At 45.5% G+C, this 18,643-nt stretch overlaps 1 protein-coding gene across 2 annotated transcripts in view; it reads right to left on the reverse strand.

Moving 5' to 3' along the window:
• pi4kab (phosphatidylinositol 4-kinase, catalytic, alpha b) overlaps positions 1–18,643 on the reverse strand; it is a 230,214-nt gene that overhangs the window by 209,213 nt on the left and 2,358 nt on the right. For both annotated transcript variants that reach the window (XM_070888050.1, XM_070888049.1), the window contains exons 2-3: positions 10,204–10,320; positions 5,814–5,907 (exon numbers count right to left, since the gene is read on the reverse strand). In XM_070888050.1, the coding sequence (XP_070744151.1) occupies positions 5,814–5,907; positions 10,204–10,320 (211 nt within the window). The remainder of the gene's footprint in view (positions 1–5,813; positions 5,908–10,203; positions 10,321–18,643) is intronic.

The raw sequence follows: 18,643 nt of genomic DNA on the forward strand, positions 1-18,643 counted from the left end.
ATAAGAAATAGGAGCAGGAGTAGGCCATATGGCCTCTCGAGCTTGCTCCGCCATTCATATAAGATCATGGCTGATCTGATCTTGGCCTCAACTCACTTTCTTGCCTGTTTCTCTGGGGTAGACAATTCTAAAGATTCACCGCCCTCAGAGAAGAAATTCCTCCTCATCTCTGTCTTAAATGGGCAACCCCTTATTCTGAAACTATGACCTCTAATTCTCGATTCCCCACGAGGAGAAACATCCTCTCAGCATTTACCCTGTCAACCCCCTTCAGAATCTTTAACGTTTCAATAAGATCCCCTCTCATTCTTCTAAACTCCAATGAGTACAGGCCCAACCTGCTCAACCTTTCTTCATAAGACAACCCCTTCATCTCAGGAATCAGCCTCGTGAACCTTCTCTGAACTTCCCCCCCCCACCCCCCTTGCTCGCACAGAGCAGCAAGGTCGATTACGGAACCTGTGTGTTTAAATGGTTACAAATGATCCACATCTCTTTTAGTCAGTGAAGGTTAAAAATGACAGACTTGCATTTATATAGCGCCTTTGACGGACCTCAGGACATCCCGAAGCGCTTTATGGCCAATGAAGTACTTTTTGGAGTGTAGTCACTGTTGCAATGTAGGAAAACACGCTGCCAATTTGCGCACAGCAAGCTCCCACAAACAGCAATGTGATAACGACCAGATAATCTGTTTTAGTGATGTTGATTGAGGGATAAATATTGGCCCAAGGCACCAGGGAGAACTCCCCTGCTCTTCTTCGAAATAGTGCCGGGGCATCTTTTACGTCCACCCGAAATGGCAGACGGCACTCCAGTACTCCCTCAATACTGCACTAGGCTATCAGTCTAGATTTTTGTGTTCAAATCTCTGGTGTGGGACTTGAGGCGAGTGTGCTGCCCACTGAGCCACAGGTGACATCTACAATTCCATCCAAGTATGCTGAATACCAAAAGTAATGTTTTAAAGAATGGATACTTTCGGATAAATACATTCATAAACCTCCCTTCGATGTACGATGCAACTACTTTGCAATGAGATTTTGTTTTTTCATGTTTCTCTTGGAGAAGATTGTGCAAAATATGCAGTTAATGCATGAGCAATATAAATATTAGTTACTCAGTCTAAACTCTGTTACACAATACTTCTAGTGTAGGGCAGCTTAGGTATAAACTCCAATTCATCTTTCCACTGCTCAACAACGCAGACTCGAAGGGCTGAATGGCCTCCTTCCGTACTGTACTATTCTATGTATATTATAGTATTAGGCAGTCCCTCGGGTCGAAGATGACCTGCTTCCACACCAAATAATGAGTTCTCAGGTGTTTCCACCAGGGACCTGACGTTCCAGGTTCCGAACTTCACTTTAAAGGTTGGAAGATGCCCGTGCGTGAATTCTTTCAACGTGGGGTGGCCGTTGTACACCAGCCACCACAAGGGCATGACAGAGCACGGTCTTGGTCCAATGACAAGGAGATCCAAGGCGACTGGAGACCGAGCTACGCTGAACGGGCCTCGTACACACACATACTCCTACTGTCCCTTGGATTCATATTCTGTGATTGATTCTCTGAACAGCAAACGTTGTTTCAGATAGTCTTAGTGTTACGGCCCATTTTTTTTCCATTCCTATTTCTCACACCTACACTCAGCCAATCTTTTTCTCCCTCAGAGAAACGGTAAAAACAAAATAAACATTTTTTTTAAACTATTTTTTTGAAATAAAAGTCAAAAGAATCACGTTTCGGTGTCATGGTATCAAAGCATAAAAGGAACTCCAATACAATCTGTCACGGAGCTTTTTAATACCTTGCCCTTACTGCCATAGTGAAGCAGCAGTCAGAGATCTGGTGTTTCCCCCAAAGGAAGGCAGTTATCACCTTCAAGCTCCATGACAGAGGTAGGGGAGGTCTCTGCACATCTCCTTGGTCGGAAATGTATGGAACAGTTTTCATTAAAAGGGACAAGTTTAATAAAGGTGTTCACAATTATAAAGGGATCATTCTCATCCTGGTTTTCAAATCGCTCCATGGCCTCGCCCCTCCCTATCCCAGTAACCTCCTCCAGCCCGACAAACAGCACCCCCCCCACATCTCTGCGCTCCTCCAAGTCTGGCCACTTGCACATCCCCATATTTTAATCGCATGGTGGCCATGCTTTCAGTTGTCTATACCCTAATCTCTGGAACTCCCTCCCTAAGCCTCTCCGCCTCTCGACCTCTCCCTCCTCCTCCATTAAAACGCTCCTTAAAACCTGCCGGTTGTCATTTTTGACAAGAGTAGATAGAAACAGATTTTTTTTTAAATTAAGTCAGAAAGATAGGAAGTAGAGCTACACAGATTGCCCCACAGCACATATTTGATTTTAAACAATGGCTATTGTGACCTAAGTGAACACATTAACCCCAGCTAAACCATTATTAAACACAACGTGGCAAAACAAGGTATACAAAGAAAGAACTCATATTTACATAACATCTTTTATGTCCACAGAGATGCAAATCTGCTCCACAGTCAATAAACTCCCCTTGAAGTACAGTCACTGTTGGTTTGTCGGCCACATAAATACTATAGTAACAAGAGGTCAGAGGCTGGGTATTCTGCGGCGAGTGTCTCACCTTCTGACTCCCCAAAGCCTTTCCACCATCTACAAGGCACAAGTCAGGAGTGTGATGGAATACTCTCCACTTGCCTGGATGAGTGCAGCTCCAACAACACTCAAGAAGCTCAACACCATCCAGGACAAAGCAGCCCACTTGATTGGCCCCCCCATCCACCACCTTCAACATTCACTCCCTCCATCACCAATGCACCGTGGCTGCAGTGTGTACCATCTACAAGATGCACAGCAGCAACTCGCCAAGGCTTCTTCGACAGCACCTCCCAAACCCGTGACCCTACCACCTAGAAAGACAGGGGCAGTTGGCGCATGGGAGCACCACCACCTCCAAGTTCCGCTCCAAGTCACACAAACCATCCTGACTTGGAAATATATTGGCGTTCCGCCATCGTCTCTGGGTCAAAATCCTGGAACTCCCTCCCTAACAGCACTGTGGAAGTACCTTCACACGGACTGCAGCGGTTCAAGAAGGCGACTCACCACCACCTTCTCTGGGTCAATTAGGAATGGGTAATAAATGCCGGCCTTGCCAGTGATGTGCCCACATCCCATGGATGAATTAAAAAAGTCACAGTCTATTTGCACAGAATAAGGTCCTATAAGCACAATAAAATGAACGATCTACTATTTCGGTGGTTTTGGTTGAGGACTGAATGTTAGCCAGAACAGTACCATGGATCCTTCATATCCACCTGAACAGGCTGATGGTCCTTAGGTTAATGTGTCATCAGTAAGATGGCACCTCCAATAATGCAGTACTTCCTCAATACTGCAATGAAGTTTAGGGATATCTGGCCCCACCCAAGCCCACCTGGATGGGGCTTGAACCCACAACCTTGTGCCTCAGAGGCAAGAGTGCCATCGCTGTGCCAACCTGACAGTACAATGGAAGCAGAAACAGATACCTCATGCACATGTGACTATTGATACTCATGAATTTATCTACAACTAGTATTAATTCACAGCAGCAGCCGTGGCTCAGTGGGGAGCATTCTCACCTCTGAGTCAGAAGGTTGTGGGTTCGAGTCCCACTCCAGAGACCTGAGCACAAAAATCGAGACGGACACTCAATGCAGTACTGAGGGAGTGCTGCACTATCAGAGGTGCCTTTTGGATGAGACGCTAAACCGAGGCCCCGTCTGCTCTCTCTGTTGGGATGTAAAAGATCCCATGGCAATATTTCAAAGAAGAGCAGGGGAGTTATCCCCATTATTACACTGCTGTTTGTGGGAGCTTGCTGTGCGCAAATTGACTGCCAGGTTTCCTACATTACAACAGTGACTACACTGCAAAAGTACTTCATTGACTGTAAAGTGCTTTGGGACGTCCGGTGGTCGTGAAAGGCACTATATAAATGCAAGTCTTTGTTTTTCTTTTTACAGGTTTCACATTCAAACAGCAGAAAACAGAAGATTTCCACAGGGACCAACGGGTTAAGAAATAACACCAGCTTATTGAAGCAAAGGATACTCCTCTGTTTCATTTCCCATTTGTGGCCAAGTTGAAATGCCACCATCTGCTTTCACCACATCCTGTGCAATCTCTATTGCAATAGAAGCGTGCAGCTTTCACCAACCGAAGCTATCTTCTTCCAGTGCAACAGAGAGCATGTACCACATGACTCCGAATTCCCCCACCGCAGGAAAGAGGGCCGTAATCTCACACGCAGCAGCCACAAGCAACACTGGGTCCCACATAACACCATAGACCAGTGCTGTGCTTCCCTCCTTAAAATCAGAGCTCTACCATGCAGCATTTCCGTCAACTAGAATATCTACTTCTATGGAAAGAAAGCAGACAGGTACATAATTATATTGAGCGGCCCCCGGCCTGCAAGCACCATCGGAGCAGGCCGGGGAGCGGAAGGAGCAGGGCGGCGGCCTACCACTCCAGGGAGCAGCACGTGCTGGAGCAGGAGAGCAAGGGCAGTGAAAAGGGACATCAGCAAGATCCAGGTCGGTGAGCAGATACAGCTGGAGCGGCGAGGTCAGGGCGAAGGAGCGGCGAGAGATTGTAAAGGGACTTGATCGGGGCCCAGGAGAGGCGTGAGTCTGGGGCCCAGAAGAGGCGAGGGCCCAGGGGCACACGGGCCAGCCCACACTGCGATATGTGTGCGCACTAGGTCCGTGCAGCACAGCTGGTCTCCAGTCGTCTTGGTTAATCCTTGCTACTGGACCAAGACCTAGCTCTGTCGAGCCCGTGTGGTGGCTGGTGTGCAACGGTCACCACACGTTAAAAAAATCCAAGCACTTCCACCCTTCAAGATGTAGTTCGGGACCTGGAATTTTAGGTCCTTCATTGAAACGCCTATGAACTTTTCGACGTGGAAGCAAGTCATCCTCGACTCGAGGGACTGCCTATGATGATATATTTTAAAAAAGGCACCTGCACGCACTTCCTCGTAACCATTTATCATCATAAATTCCAAAAGGATATGGTCATCTAGTGGTTATAATACTGGACTATCAGCCCAGAGATCACGAGTTCAAGTCCCAGCATGGCAAATTGTGAAAATGGGCTGCTATCAGAAAATGAGTGGGAAGATAATCTTTAAAACCTAAGTGTACTGCACTGCCTCCACTATGGGTGGGCAAGGTGCAATTGCAAATTTATAGAAGCAGTTTCACTTGTTGATGTGGACAGAGAAGCTATTTATAATTGGAATATAAACACAAGGACAGAATGTGTGACCTTATATTGGCAACTCAATTGTGCCTGCCTGTCCTAGCCCAATTTCTCATGCTCACGAACCCCACTTCATCTGAAGACTAAACAGTCTTGACTCTCCAGGTACAGCTCTGTGGGAGATTAACTAGTATTTTTTTTTAAATAACTAGTTAGAACAAACTAGTGCCATTATGTTTTATTCATTCATGGGATGTGGGCATCACTGACAAGGCCAGCATTTATTGACCATCCCGAACTGCCCTCGAGAAGGTGATGGTGAGCCGCCTTCTTGAACCGCTGCAGTTGATGAGGTGAAGGTACTCCCACTGATTACAATCATAACTTAGTTACTTATAACATTTGAACAACCCCGCTGTGCAAACAACATTGAAGTTAACTCTCGTTTCGCAAGCTTGCGAGGAATACGAATTCATGACCGGGCTGAAAATATTCCAAACACTCAATGACTCAAGTTTTCACTGAACTTTGTCAATTGTAACAGGCAATACCAATGAGATCCCATTACCTCGACTTTTTTTTCCTGAGCTGTCTTCAATCCACTGGACTTTCGGCAACCCCTTAAGGAGCCGCAGCAGGTAAGGGACCACAGTTTCTTTATGCTGTGAAAAATAAGAAATTGGTTACATCTGTCCAAATCAAATCATTTCACAAGTTGATAGCATTAAATGAGGAGGTTTAGCAAAACCTAAAAGGGAGCCAAGCAAAACGTCAGGAAGACATAAGTGGGTCAGGGGAATAGGTAGGCAATTTACTATGGGTAAGTACAATGCAATATTTTGGAGACAAAAAAAAACATGTAATGCAACTGTGCACTTAATGGAAATACATTGCAAGGTGTGGATGAACATAAGGGTTTAAATACATAATTCCCTCTAAGTGCAAATAGATAAAGCCATAAAAAAGCTCAACAGCATTCTGCGTTTTATAAATGGGGTATGCAATATAACAGTAAATTGGTACCGTGTGCAATTTCTGGTACCACCATTATTGAAAGGGCATTGAAGCCACAGTAAGCATGTAGCGTAAATTCAGTGGAATGAGAAACTATAGTTATGAGGAGATTTGCAACAATGAGGCTATTTCCACGAAAACAGAGAAGGCAAAGAGTAGATTGGGGAGTCAGTGACAAGAGGTTACAAAAAGTTAAAATTATCACCAAGAAAGTGAAGGATAAGGTTAGTGAAAATGTCTTCGTGCAGAGGGTAGTTGGAACATGGAAAGCTTTGGTACAGAGAGTGGTTGAGGCAGATACCATTGCCTCTTCCAAGGAGAAAATTGGATAAATATTTGCATCAGAGGAAGGTACAGGGCTATGAAATTATAAATTAAGAGGGGCCGAGAGTGGATCGGAAGGACCTATTTCCCTTAAGAGAGGGGTCAATAACCAGGGGGCACAGATTTTAAAGTAATTGGTAGAAGAATTAGAGGGGAGTTGAAGAGAACATGTTTTTCAACCAGAGGGTGGTGGGAGTCTGGAACTCACTACCTGAAGAGATGGTAGAGGCAGAAACCCTCACCACATTTAAAAAGTACTTGGCTATGCACTTGAAATGCCCTAAACTGCAAGGCTACGGACCAAGAGCTGGAAAGTGGGATTCGGCTGGATAGCTCTTTTAGCTGGCATGGACACGATGGGCCGAAATGGCCTCCTTCCTTGCTGTAAATTTCTATGATTCTATGAGGAGCGAGCAGAATGGTGGGATGAGTTTTACTTTGCTCTAACAAAGAGCTGGCAAACAGACAGTTGAGCCTAATGGACTCTTTCTGTGTAGTATGATTCGAATGTGGGAAATACCATTCACATGCAATAGCAAATCTTGAATTTTCAAAACTATAATCAGCCACATTTTCTTTCACTAAAACACAAAGCAAGTTAGATTTTACGCGGCTAAATTACACAATCCAATGTTAGATTAATACTAAAATCTAACTGCTCTAAAGTGACTTGCTTTCTAACTAGAGTGCATGGAAAGTTTGAAAGGTTTCCAGATAGCGTGTAATTGATACAACACATCAATGGCTTCCAGACACAAAACACCAGCACTTCAGCATTTGTTTCTTCCACAACAACAAGAGATCAAAGTTGGAATTCCAGATTTGGCAGGGATCACCCCTTACAGAAGGTAGGTAGTGCGGGGAATTCAACGCCAGAGTGATCTCCTGGACTAATTTCAATTGCCTCGATGGGTCAGAGAGGAATTTGCCAGATTTTTTCCCCCCAAATTGGCCTGGGTTTTTTTTTTAAAATGTGTTTTTTGGCCTCTCCCAGGAGATCACATGGTTTTGAGTGGGGTGGATGTATATGTTGTGATGCACAAGGTATTGCAATTGTGTGGGACAGGTTTGATGGACCAGATGGTCTTCACCTGTCCGTCATTGTTCGTATGTGTTATATATGTAAACCTGTAAATACCTTGCTTAACCATCAAAGGGCTCATCCCCTGGAGTCCCAAGGGATCCCACAATCCCTTGGGAGCCCCTGTACTTAAGGAGACCTCACGGGCTGGAGAGGCACTCTGGAGACCTGTAATAAAAGACTACGGTCACACTTTACTTTGAGCTCACAGTATCTGGTCAGACTCTTTATTCATATATAACAGTATGTTCGTATTCAATTGGCATTGGGAGCCATAGGACAAGCTGAGTTATGTCTGATGTAGTGCAGTCTAATCTAATATGGATGCAGAATGCAAAACTGTAGCTTTAGACAAAAACGATACATGGTCAGGGTGAGTTAGAGAATTACATGGAATTCTGGGTTAGTTTAGTCAAATCAAGCAACATAAACTGTACACGATTCTGCCCACATCCTCACCATTGTACAAAATGTACTGCCAAGGTCATGAGCTACACAAATGGCTCATACATGCAAAAATAATAGAATGTGAAAAGGGACAAAGTTCAAAAAAATTTGCACATTCTAACATAAGAATGTATGATATTAAAATTCATGCTCAGCATGCCACTTCCTGTTCTTACTATTTTTGGTCGTTCTTTCATGCTAATATTTACCATTGTTAAATTGCTATGTCAAGGTTTCGCATTCAGGTTTTCGTTTATCATTGATTTTTCCTACGTCAACTGTCACGGTGTAATTTCAGGCTTGGGCCACTAGATGGTGATGTGCAAATAATTTCTAAAGTCTCTCTCCAATTTCCATCACAAACTTGTATTTCAAGACCAAGTTCAATTCATTAACTGATCATGAGCAACATGACTGGCAAATTACGAATATTTTTAAAAGATATAGGCACTGAATTTGCTGTCGGAGGCATTCCAGAAGAATACGCTGCCGAACCGGAAAAAAAATCTGAACGTTCCTGGTGTCTCCAGAGCGTCGGACACTTGCAGTCCTGGGCCTGCAGGCGTAGGCCTGTGTAAAGGCCCACAGATCCCAGGGGCACATGCGGTTCATAGTGTCCCTGACATCACATGGGCCAACTCAACCAATCAAAAAGGGGGATTCATTTGATGCTAATGTGGTATCCATTTACTGATGGGATCCCCATAAGCATATAACAAATCCCCAAATAAATAACAATTCCCACCACTTAAATAAAGATAAATGATCAACTGTTCAAAATTAATTTAGTTACCATTTAATTAAGCACATAAAATAAAAAATAAATGTTTTGAAAAATAAGTTTAAAGATTTTTAAACGGACCAAAACTAAACTAATTGTAAATGTAAGTGAATGTTGAAATCGTAAAAAAATGTTGACATTTATTTTAACCCTTTACGCTGATACCAGGGGTAAGGTTATTGTGGGCATTTTCTGGGCAGCAGTTGGGCAATAGCCCAACTCTGTGCCAGCGAAAGTGATTTTGTAGCGGATACGAAGGATTGATCCAAGCAAAACTTGACAGATCACAATCTCCAGCTCTATGCGCATGCGTTGCGCATATGGAAACCCGGAACTGACGGGGCCATTCTGAAGGCTTCAGACAATGTACGCTGTGCGCACGCTGTTGGAAGCACCGCAAATTCAGGCCCACAATATTTATTTTTCAAAGTTTAACAGGTAAAGACTTGTCCGCGATATAACCTGGACACTTCTATGGAACTTACATGAAACAGAATGTTCTAAAAAATCGGGTTGATTAACCAACCAAAGCAACATCATCATCATCATAGGCAGTCCCTCGGAATCGAGGAAGACTTAGGTGGCCAAACAGTCCAATACGAGAACCACAGTCCCTGTCACAGGTGGGACAGATAGTCGTTGAGGGTAAGGGAAGGTGGGACAGGTTTGCCGCACGTTCTTTCCACTGCCTGCGGTCGTTTTCTGCATGCTCTCGGCGATGCGACTCGAGGTACTCAGCGCCCTCCCGAATGCACTTCCTCCACTTAGGGCGGTGTTTGGCCAGGGACTCCCAGGTGTCGGTGGGGATGTCGCACTTTATCAGGGAGGCCTTGAGGGTGTCCTTGTAACATTTCCTCTGCCCACCCTCAGCTCACTTGCTGTGAAGGAGTTCCGAATAGAGCACTTGCTTTGGGAGTCACGTGTCTGGCATGCAAATAATGTAGCCTGCCCAGCGGAGCTGATCAAGTGTGGTCAGTGCTTCAATGCTGGGGATATTGGCCTGGTCGAGGGCGCTAATATTGGTGCGCCTGTCCTTCCAGGGGATTTGTAGGATCTTGCGGAGACATCGTTGGTGGTATTTCTCCAGTGACTTCGCCAAAGCAACATTTCAACAGTGACAGGAGTTGGCTAGTATCAAGGGCTTTTTATTAATATTAAGGCCCAGACATAGTCAAATGGATTCTAATAGAAAGACTTGTGTCATAATCAACTGATTTAAAATGCTCTGGTTCCTCCAGTGCTCATTATAGAACGGATGCAAATATACGATTCCAGCCTTATCAAATTATGTACAGAACAAATCCTCTTTACCTGAAGCTTTGACTCTGTCAGAAAAACCCCCAGAGCAATTACAGCATCCCTGCGTCGTTCATCCAGCTGAAAAGTGCCATGGAAATCCACAGGGGACATGCATAATAACTTCTCTACCTGCGAGAAACAAAAGTTAATTCAAGCTTATCTGTCTCAACAAAGAACACAAAGCAACAGAAATACTGAACACTCTCATGTACATGATATCCCCACATCTGGAAGAACAGTCTGGGAGATGAGGAGACTTTTTTTTTTTATAAACAGCGAGTTATGATGATCTGGAATGCGCTGCCTGAAAGGGCGCAGATTCAATCGTAACTTTCGAAAGCGAATTTGGTAAGTACTTAAAAAGGAAAAACTTACAGGGTCACGGAGAAAGAGAATGGGATTAATTGGACAGCTCTTTCAAAGATAGGCTGAATGGCCTCCTTCTGTTGCTGCAAGTCTCTGACGCATGTATTAGATACATTATCAATCACCACCATTCCACAAAGAGTGGAAAATTTCCTCTTAATGCACACTGATTGTTCCACTCACTGCTAACCAGCGTGCACTGACAGGGGCCAGGAAGCAAGGAGCTTGCGAAAGGATGTGGGAGACCAGGAGTCAGAAAGAGACAAGCTGCAATGGAGAATGCAGAACAGGCAGCAAAATAAGAGTGGGCTGGAAGGAGTGAATGCATTCCCAAATTAAGCGACAGTGCCAACTACAACAATGACACACAGCACATGACCTTGCCCCTACGTTCAACTCGAAACACTTCTAGACTTGTACAGGAGTACATTTAGAACAGTACTTCCATTTATATAGTGCCTGATTACATAGATTCACATAACAAATTACTTTTGAAGTTCATTGACTTCCACTGGTTTTATTTCATTTTCAATTGCTACCTCATAACCTGTTCTATACAAGATTGTCAACGTCACATTAATCCTGTAATAAGTTCACACTATTTACATTTAGTTTTGGTTTTTTTTAATTCAAAACTGTATTCATATATACTGTCTTTTTGTTTCTTATGGTATAAACAAAACACATTCAGCCTTTATTCAGTAACTGCCCTAATATATTTATTAAATATCTGATACACAATATACCTGCAATTACACTGTTTGTACAGTACACAGTCACAAAAGCCCATAGGATAATCATCCTACTTAATGTTTGCCTGACTCATATCCTCGGAGGTGCTGTCTTTCGGATGAGACGTTAAACCGAGGCCCCGTCTGCTCTCTCAGGTGGACTTAAGAGATTCCATGACCACTATTTTGAAGAAGAGCAGGGGAGTTATCCCCGGTGCCCTGGGCAATATTTAACCCTCATAACCATCAACATAACAAAAAGAGATTATCTGGTCATTATCACATTGCTGTTTGTGGGAGCTTGCTGTGCACACACTGGCTGCTGCATTTCCTATATTATAACAGTGACTACACTTCAAAAAGTACTTCATTAGCTGTAAAGCGCTTTGAGACGTCCGGTGATCATGAAAGGCACTATATAAATGCAAGTCTTTCTTTCTTTATCACTTGCCGCTTTCTAAGTACGTACTCACAATCTCTGGTTCTTCTATCCAAGTTTTGCACAAAATACACCTCTATATCCTCCTGACCTATTCCTGTCTTTTTAAAATCTTGAATCATATCCCCTTCCACTCCTCCCCACATTTTTCACTTTTTCCAAGAACAGGTTTAGCTTTCTCTTGCCTCTCTTCATAGTACGATCGCACATCTAAAATATGGAATCACCTGTGTTACCATTCTCTGAATCCTTGGCAATTCCTCTCCATCTTCAATCTGCTTTTATTCTTCTCAGATGTTTCTTTGCTGCTTCCATTATAAAGACTCCAATGTGTTTCCTACCACTGCCAATCTAAGAAGGTTATAAATCCAGGAGGGATTGTTTTCATTACTAACGCCAGGTTACCGATGACAAGTGTAGTTTCCCCACCACCCTGATTGAAGTTAGCTAACTCTATGCAGCCAGTGAATCGATTCTGAACCTTTCTAGTCTCTATGGCTCAGGAAATTTGCATTTATATAACCCTCAGGACATCCCAAAGCATTCCAGAGACACTGGTGCACTTTTGAAGTCTAATCACTGTTGTAATGTACGGAAACACGGAAGCCTGTTTGCACACAAATACCCACAAATAGCAAAGAGATAAATTGATCATCTGTTTTCATTAATGTTGGTTCAGGAATTCATGTTGGCCAGGACAGCGAGTGAACTCCTTTCCTCTTCTCTGTGTTCTTATACAACCGTTCGAGCCTGCTCCATCAGTTTTGCTTTCGTGAGAAAGGTGCTACAGTATTATTGATGTTGTGTATCTGTAAAGCATGCACTCCCATATTCCGCCACCAGGGGGCGCATCCCCTGAAGTCCCAAGAGGATCCCAGCATCCCTTAGGAGCACTGTATATAAGCCGATCCCGAAGACCTGTTCCTCACTCTCGAGTGTCTTAATAAAGGTCAATTACTTTAACCACCCTGTGTGCAGTCTCATCTGTGTTAGGAACACAATAACTGGCGACGAGTATATGAATCCAACGCAAAGATGCAGCAAACTGTGGGCATCCTGGAGAAGTTCTCAGAGGGCGAGGACTGGGAAGCCTATGTCGAACGGCAAGACCAGTACTTTGTAGACAACGAGCTGGATGGAGAAGGAAGCGCTGCAAAAAGGAGAGTGGTCCTCCTCACGGTCTGCGGGGCACCGACCTACAGCCTCATGAAGAATCCTCTGGCTCCGGTGAAACCCACAGATAAGTCGTATGAGGAGCTGTGTACACTGGTTCGGGAGCATCTTAACCCAAGGGAGAGCGTGCTGATAGCGAAGTATCAGTTCTACACGTGCCAGCGATCTGAAGATCAGGAAGTGGCGAGCTACGTCGCCGAGCTAATGCGACTTGCAGGACAATGTGAGTTTGATACTACCTGGAGCAGATGCTCAGAGACTTTTTTGTACTGAGCATCCTACGAAATCTTTTGACTGTAGAGACACCGACCCTCAGTAAGGCCATTGCGATAGCACAGGCGTTTATGTAAACCAATGATAACACCAAACAAATCTCTCAGCACACAAGTGCTAACAATGTTCATAAAATAACTGGAACTGTGTTTGCGAGCAGAAATGTACAGGCCAGAAACCACGAGTCTGCAACTGCCAGATTACTCAGAGTCCGCAACAAAGGATGAATGCAAGGCAATTCACACCTTGTTGGCGTTGTGGAGGCTTCCATTCAGCCTATTCATGCTAGTTCAAAGGGTATGTTTGCAAGAGCTGTGGAACAATGGGGCATCTCCAACGAGCTTGCAGCAACCTGCTAACCACCACGTGGCAGAGGAAGATCGGTCCATGGTGGATCAAAGCAATTTCGAGCCTGAGAGAGAGGAGGCAGATGCTGAAGTGCACGGGATGCACACATTTTCGACGAAATGTCCACCTATAATGCTAAACGTAAAATTGAATGGCTTACCCATAGCCATGGAACTGGACACTGGCGCTAGCCAATCCATCATGAGTAAGAAGATGTTTGAGAGACTGTGGTGCAACAAGGCAGTCAGACCAGCCCTGAGCCCCATCCACACAAAACTGAGAACGTACACCAAAGTGCTCATCACTATCCTGGGCAGCGCCATGGTCAAGGTTACCGACGATGGCACGTTGCACTAACTGCCACTCTGGATTGTCCCAGATGATGGCCCCACACTGCTTGGGAGGAGCTGGCTGGGCAAAATCCGCTGGAACTGGGATGACATCCGAGCGCTATCACATGTCGTTGAGGCCTCATGTACCCAGGTTCTTAACAAATTTCCTTCCCTTTTTGAGCCAGGCATTGGAAACTTTACCGGGGCGAAGGTGCGGATCCACTTGCTCCCAGAGGCACGGCCCATTCACCACAAGGCACGAGCGGTACCTCACATGATGAGGGAGAGAGTGGAAATCGAGCTGGACAAGCTGCAACGCGAGGGCATCATCTCCCCAGTGGAATGCAGCGAGTGGGCCAGCCCGATTGTTCCAGTACTCAAAAGTGATGGCACGGTCAGAACTTGCGGCGATTATAAAGTAACTATTAATCGTTTCTCACTACAGGACCAATACCCGCTAACCAAGACCTATTTGCGACGGTGGCAGGAGGCAAGACGTTCACCAAGCTCGACATGACTTCGGCCTACATGACGCAGGAGCTGGAGGAGTCTTCAAAAGGCCTCACCTGCATCAACACGCACAAGGGACTGTTCATCTACAACAGATGCCCGTTTGGAATTCGGTCGATTGCAGCGATCTTCCAGAGAAACATGGAGAGTCTACTCAAGTCGGTACCACGCATTGTGGTTTTTCAGGACGACATATTGGTCACGGGTCGGGACACCGTAGAGCACCTACAAAACCTGGAGGATGTCCTCCAGCGACGGGATCGCGTAGGGCTGCGGCTGAAGAGGTCGAAATGCGTCTTCATGGCAACAGAAGTGGAGTTTTTGAGGAGAAAGATCACGGCGGACGGCATTCGGCCCACAGACACCTAGACAGAGGCTATCACGAACGCGCCCAAGCCACAGAACATCACGGAGCTGCAGTCGTTCCTGGGACTCCTCAACTATTTTGGTAACTTCCTACCGGGGTTAAGCACTCTCTTAGAGCCCCTACATGTGTTATTGCGTAAAGGTAAGAACTGGGTAAGGGGAAAAAAAAACAAGTAATTGCTTTTGAGAAAGCCAGAAACATTTTATGCTCCAAGCTGCTTGTATTGTATAACCTGTGTAAAAGACTTGTGCTAGCATGTGATGTGTCGTCGTACAGAGTAGGGCGTGTATTACAACAAGCTAACGTTGCGGGGAAGTTGCAACCTGTCGCCTATGTCTCCAGGAGCTTGTCTAAGGCCGAGAGGGCCGACAGCATGATTGAGAAAGAGGCATTAGCGTGTGTTCGGGGTAAAGAAAATGCAGCAGCACCTGTTTGGCCTCAAATTTGAGCTAGAAACCGATCACAAGCCCCTCATATCCTTGTTTGCTGAAAACAAGGGGATAAATACTAATGCCTCAGCCCGCATACAAAGGTGGGCACTCGTGCTATCAGTGTATAACTATACCATCCGCCACAGGCCAGGCACAGAGAACTGTGCGGATGCTCTCAGTCGGTTACCATTGCCCACCACGGAGGTGGAAATAGCGCAGCCTGTAAACTTGTTGATGGTGGCGCAGCCCGCAGACTTGTTGATGGTCACAGAAGCGTTTGAAAATGATAAATCACCTGTCACGGCCCGCCAGATTAGAACTTGGACCAGCCAAGATCCTCTGCTGTCCCGAGTAAAAAAACTGTGTCTTGCAGCATGGGAGCTGGGCCAGCATCCCTGTTGAAATGCAAGAGCTAATCAAGCCGTTCCAGCAGTGAAAGGACGAGCTGTCCATTCAGGCAGACTGATTGTTGTGAGGTAACCGCGTAGTGCTACCCAAAAAGGGCAGGGAGACGTTCATTTCCAATCTCCACAGCACACACCCGGGTATAGTAATGAGAAAAGCGATAGCCAGATCCCACGTGTGGTGGCCCGGTATCGACTCTGACTTAGAGTCCTGTATACGGCAATGCCGCGTGTGTTCAGTTGAGCGACGTGCCCAGAGAGGCACCACTAGGTTTGTGGTCCTGGCCCTCCAGACCATGGTCGAGGATCCATGTCGACAATGCGGGCCCGTTTCTCGGTAAAATGTTCCTGGTGGTGGTGGATGCTTTTTCAAAATGGATTGAACGTGAAATAATGTCAGGAAGCACCGCCACTGCCACCATTGAAAGCCTGAGGGTCATGTTTGCCACCCACGGCCTGCCTAAAATACTGGTCAGTGACAATGGGTCATGTTTTACCAGTGCCGAATTTAAAGAATTCATGAGCCGCAATGGGATCAACCGTGTCACCTCGGCCCCGTTTAAACCAGCCTCCAATGGGCAGCAGAGCGGGCAGTACAAACAATCAAACAGCCTTAAACGAGTCACAGAAGGCTCACTCCAAACCCACCTGCTGAGCTACCGCATGAGACCCCACTCGCTCACAGGGGTGCCCCCGGCTGAGCTACTCATGAAAAGGACACTTAAAACCAGACTTTCGCTGGTCCACCCCAACCTGCATGATCAGGTAGAGAGCAGGCGGCAGCAACAAAACGTAAACGATGGACGCGCCACTGTGTCACGGGAAATTGATCTGAATGACTCTGTTTATGTGCTAAACTATGGACATGGTCCCAGGTGGATCGCGGGCACGGTGATAGCTAAAGAAGGGAATAGGGTGTTTGTAGTCAAACTAGACAATGGACAAATTTGCAGAAAGCACCTGGGCCAAACAAGGCTGCGGTTCACAGACTGCCCTGAACAACCCACAGCAGACACCACCTTTTTCGAGCCCACAACACACACCCAAAGGATCAACTACACCACCCCGGACCAGGAAATTGAACCCATCACGCCCAACAGCCCAGCAAGGCCAGGCTCACCCAGCAGCCCTGCAGGGCCAACAACCCGCCAGCCCAGCGAGGGCACAGACAACACACCAGAACAGACATTTGTACCGAGGCGGTCCACCAGGGAAAGAAAGGCCCTTGACCCCCTCACCTTGTAAATAGTTTTCACTTTGACTTTTGGGGGGAGGGGGGGGGGGGGAGGGGAAGTGATGTTGTGTATCTGTAAAGCATGCACTCCCACGTTCCACCACCAGGGAGCACATCCCCTGAAGTCCCAAGGGATCCCAGCATCCCTTGGGAGCACTGTATATAAGCCGGCCCCTAAGGCCTGTTCCTCACTCTGGAGTGTCTTAATAAAGACTGAGGTCACTGTTACTTTAACCTCCCTGTGTGCAGTCTCATCTGTGTTCGGAACACAATAATTGACAGGTGTTTTTTTTTGTTACTTAAACAGGAGATGCTTTTCCCAATCAGCTGTGGCTCAGTGGGTAGCACTCTCGCCTCTGAGTCAGAAGGTTGTGGGTTCAAGTCCCACTCCAGATCTTGAGTACAAAAACCTAGGTTGACACTCCCAGTGCAGTGCTGAGGGATTGCTGCACTGTCGGATGTGCTGTCTTTCGGTTGAGATGTTAAACCGAGGTCCTGTCTGCTCTCTCAGGTGGATGTAAAAGATCCCATGGCCACTATTTCGAAGAAGAGAAGGTGAGTTATCCCCAGTGTCCTGGCCAATATTTATCCCTCAATCAACATTACAAAAACAAATTATCTAGTCATTATCACATTTCTGTTTATGGGAGCTTGTGCGCAAATTGACTGCCGCGTTTCCTACATTACAACAGTGATTACACTCCAAAAGTACTTAAGTGGCTGTAAAGCGCTTTGAGATGTCCAGTCGTCATGAAAGGCACATGATGATGATGATGATATAAATGCAAGTCTTTCTTTCTTTATTTTCTTTTAAGTGCTATGGTACATTTTACTTCCACCCAAAAGGACGAAGGGGTTGGGGGTTTGGTTTGACTTCTTTATCAGACAGTGCTACAATCCCTCGGTACTGCAATGAAGTGTCGCCCCAGATTATGTGCTCAGGTCACTGGTGCAGCTTGAACTCACATCCCTCTGACTCACAGTTGCAAATGTTACCACGGAGCTCTGTTTTTGAGCCATGGAGATTTCTTATACTAAACACGTTACATGAAGATGATACCCTCTAAGCACAAAGATTCACATTTTGAAACAATGCATCTGTGAATTCATTTCAACAAAATAAAATCATTAAAAAAAGTGAATTAGTATAGGAATGGACCAATCAATCACAAAAGTACTAAAGGGACCATTGTCTACCAAATAATGCTCCACACATTATCACAAGGTAAGTATGGGTGAGGAAGACCATTTGCCCATCCATCCAGAAAGACACTACAGTAACTCCATTGCAATGTCCAGTGTTTCTTAAATGAGTTTTCACCTGCACTACTCTACCTGGAAATCCATTCGCTGCATTGATCGCTCTTTGTCGTGAGGTGATCCAACACTCAGCTGCCCATGTCCTAACTTGCACCAAGTCCCATTCACTCATCACCCCTGTACTCGCTGACCTGCATTGGCTCCTGGTTAAGCAACGCCTCGATTTCAAAATTCTCATTCTTATTTTCAAATCCCTCCATGGCCTCGCCCCTCCTTATGTCTGCAATCTCCTCCAGCCCCACAACCCCCCAGGATGTCTGTGCTCCTCTAATTCTGCCCTCTTGAGCATCCCTGATTATAATCGCTCAACCATTGGTAGCCATGCCTTCTGTTGCCGAAGCCCTAAGCTCTGGAATTCCCTCCCTACCTCTCTTTTGACCAAGCTTTTGGTCATCTGCCGTAATTTCTTTTTATCTGGCTCAATGTCAAATTTATTTTTTGTCTTATAACACACCTATGAAGTGCTTTGGGACATTTTACTACATTAAAGATGTTATTTAAATACAAGTTATTATTGCTGTCGG

The sequence above is a fragment of the Pristiophorus japonicus genome, chromosome 8, assembly GCF_044704955.1.
Source record: "Pristiophorus japonicus isolate sPriJap1 chromosome 8, sPriJap1.hap1, whole genome shotgun sequence".
Taxonomy (NCBI): domain Eukaryota; kingdom Metazoa; phylum Chordata; class Chondrichthyes; family Pristiophoridae; genus Pristiophorus; species Pristiophorus japonicus.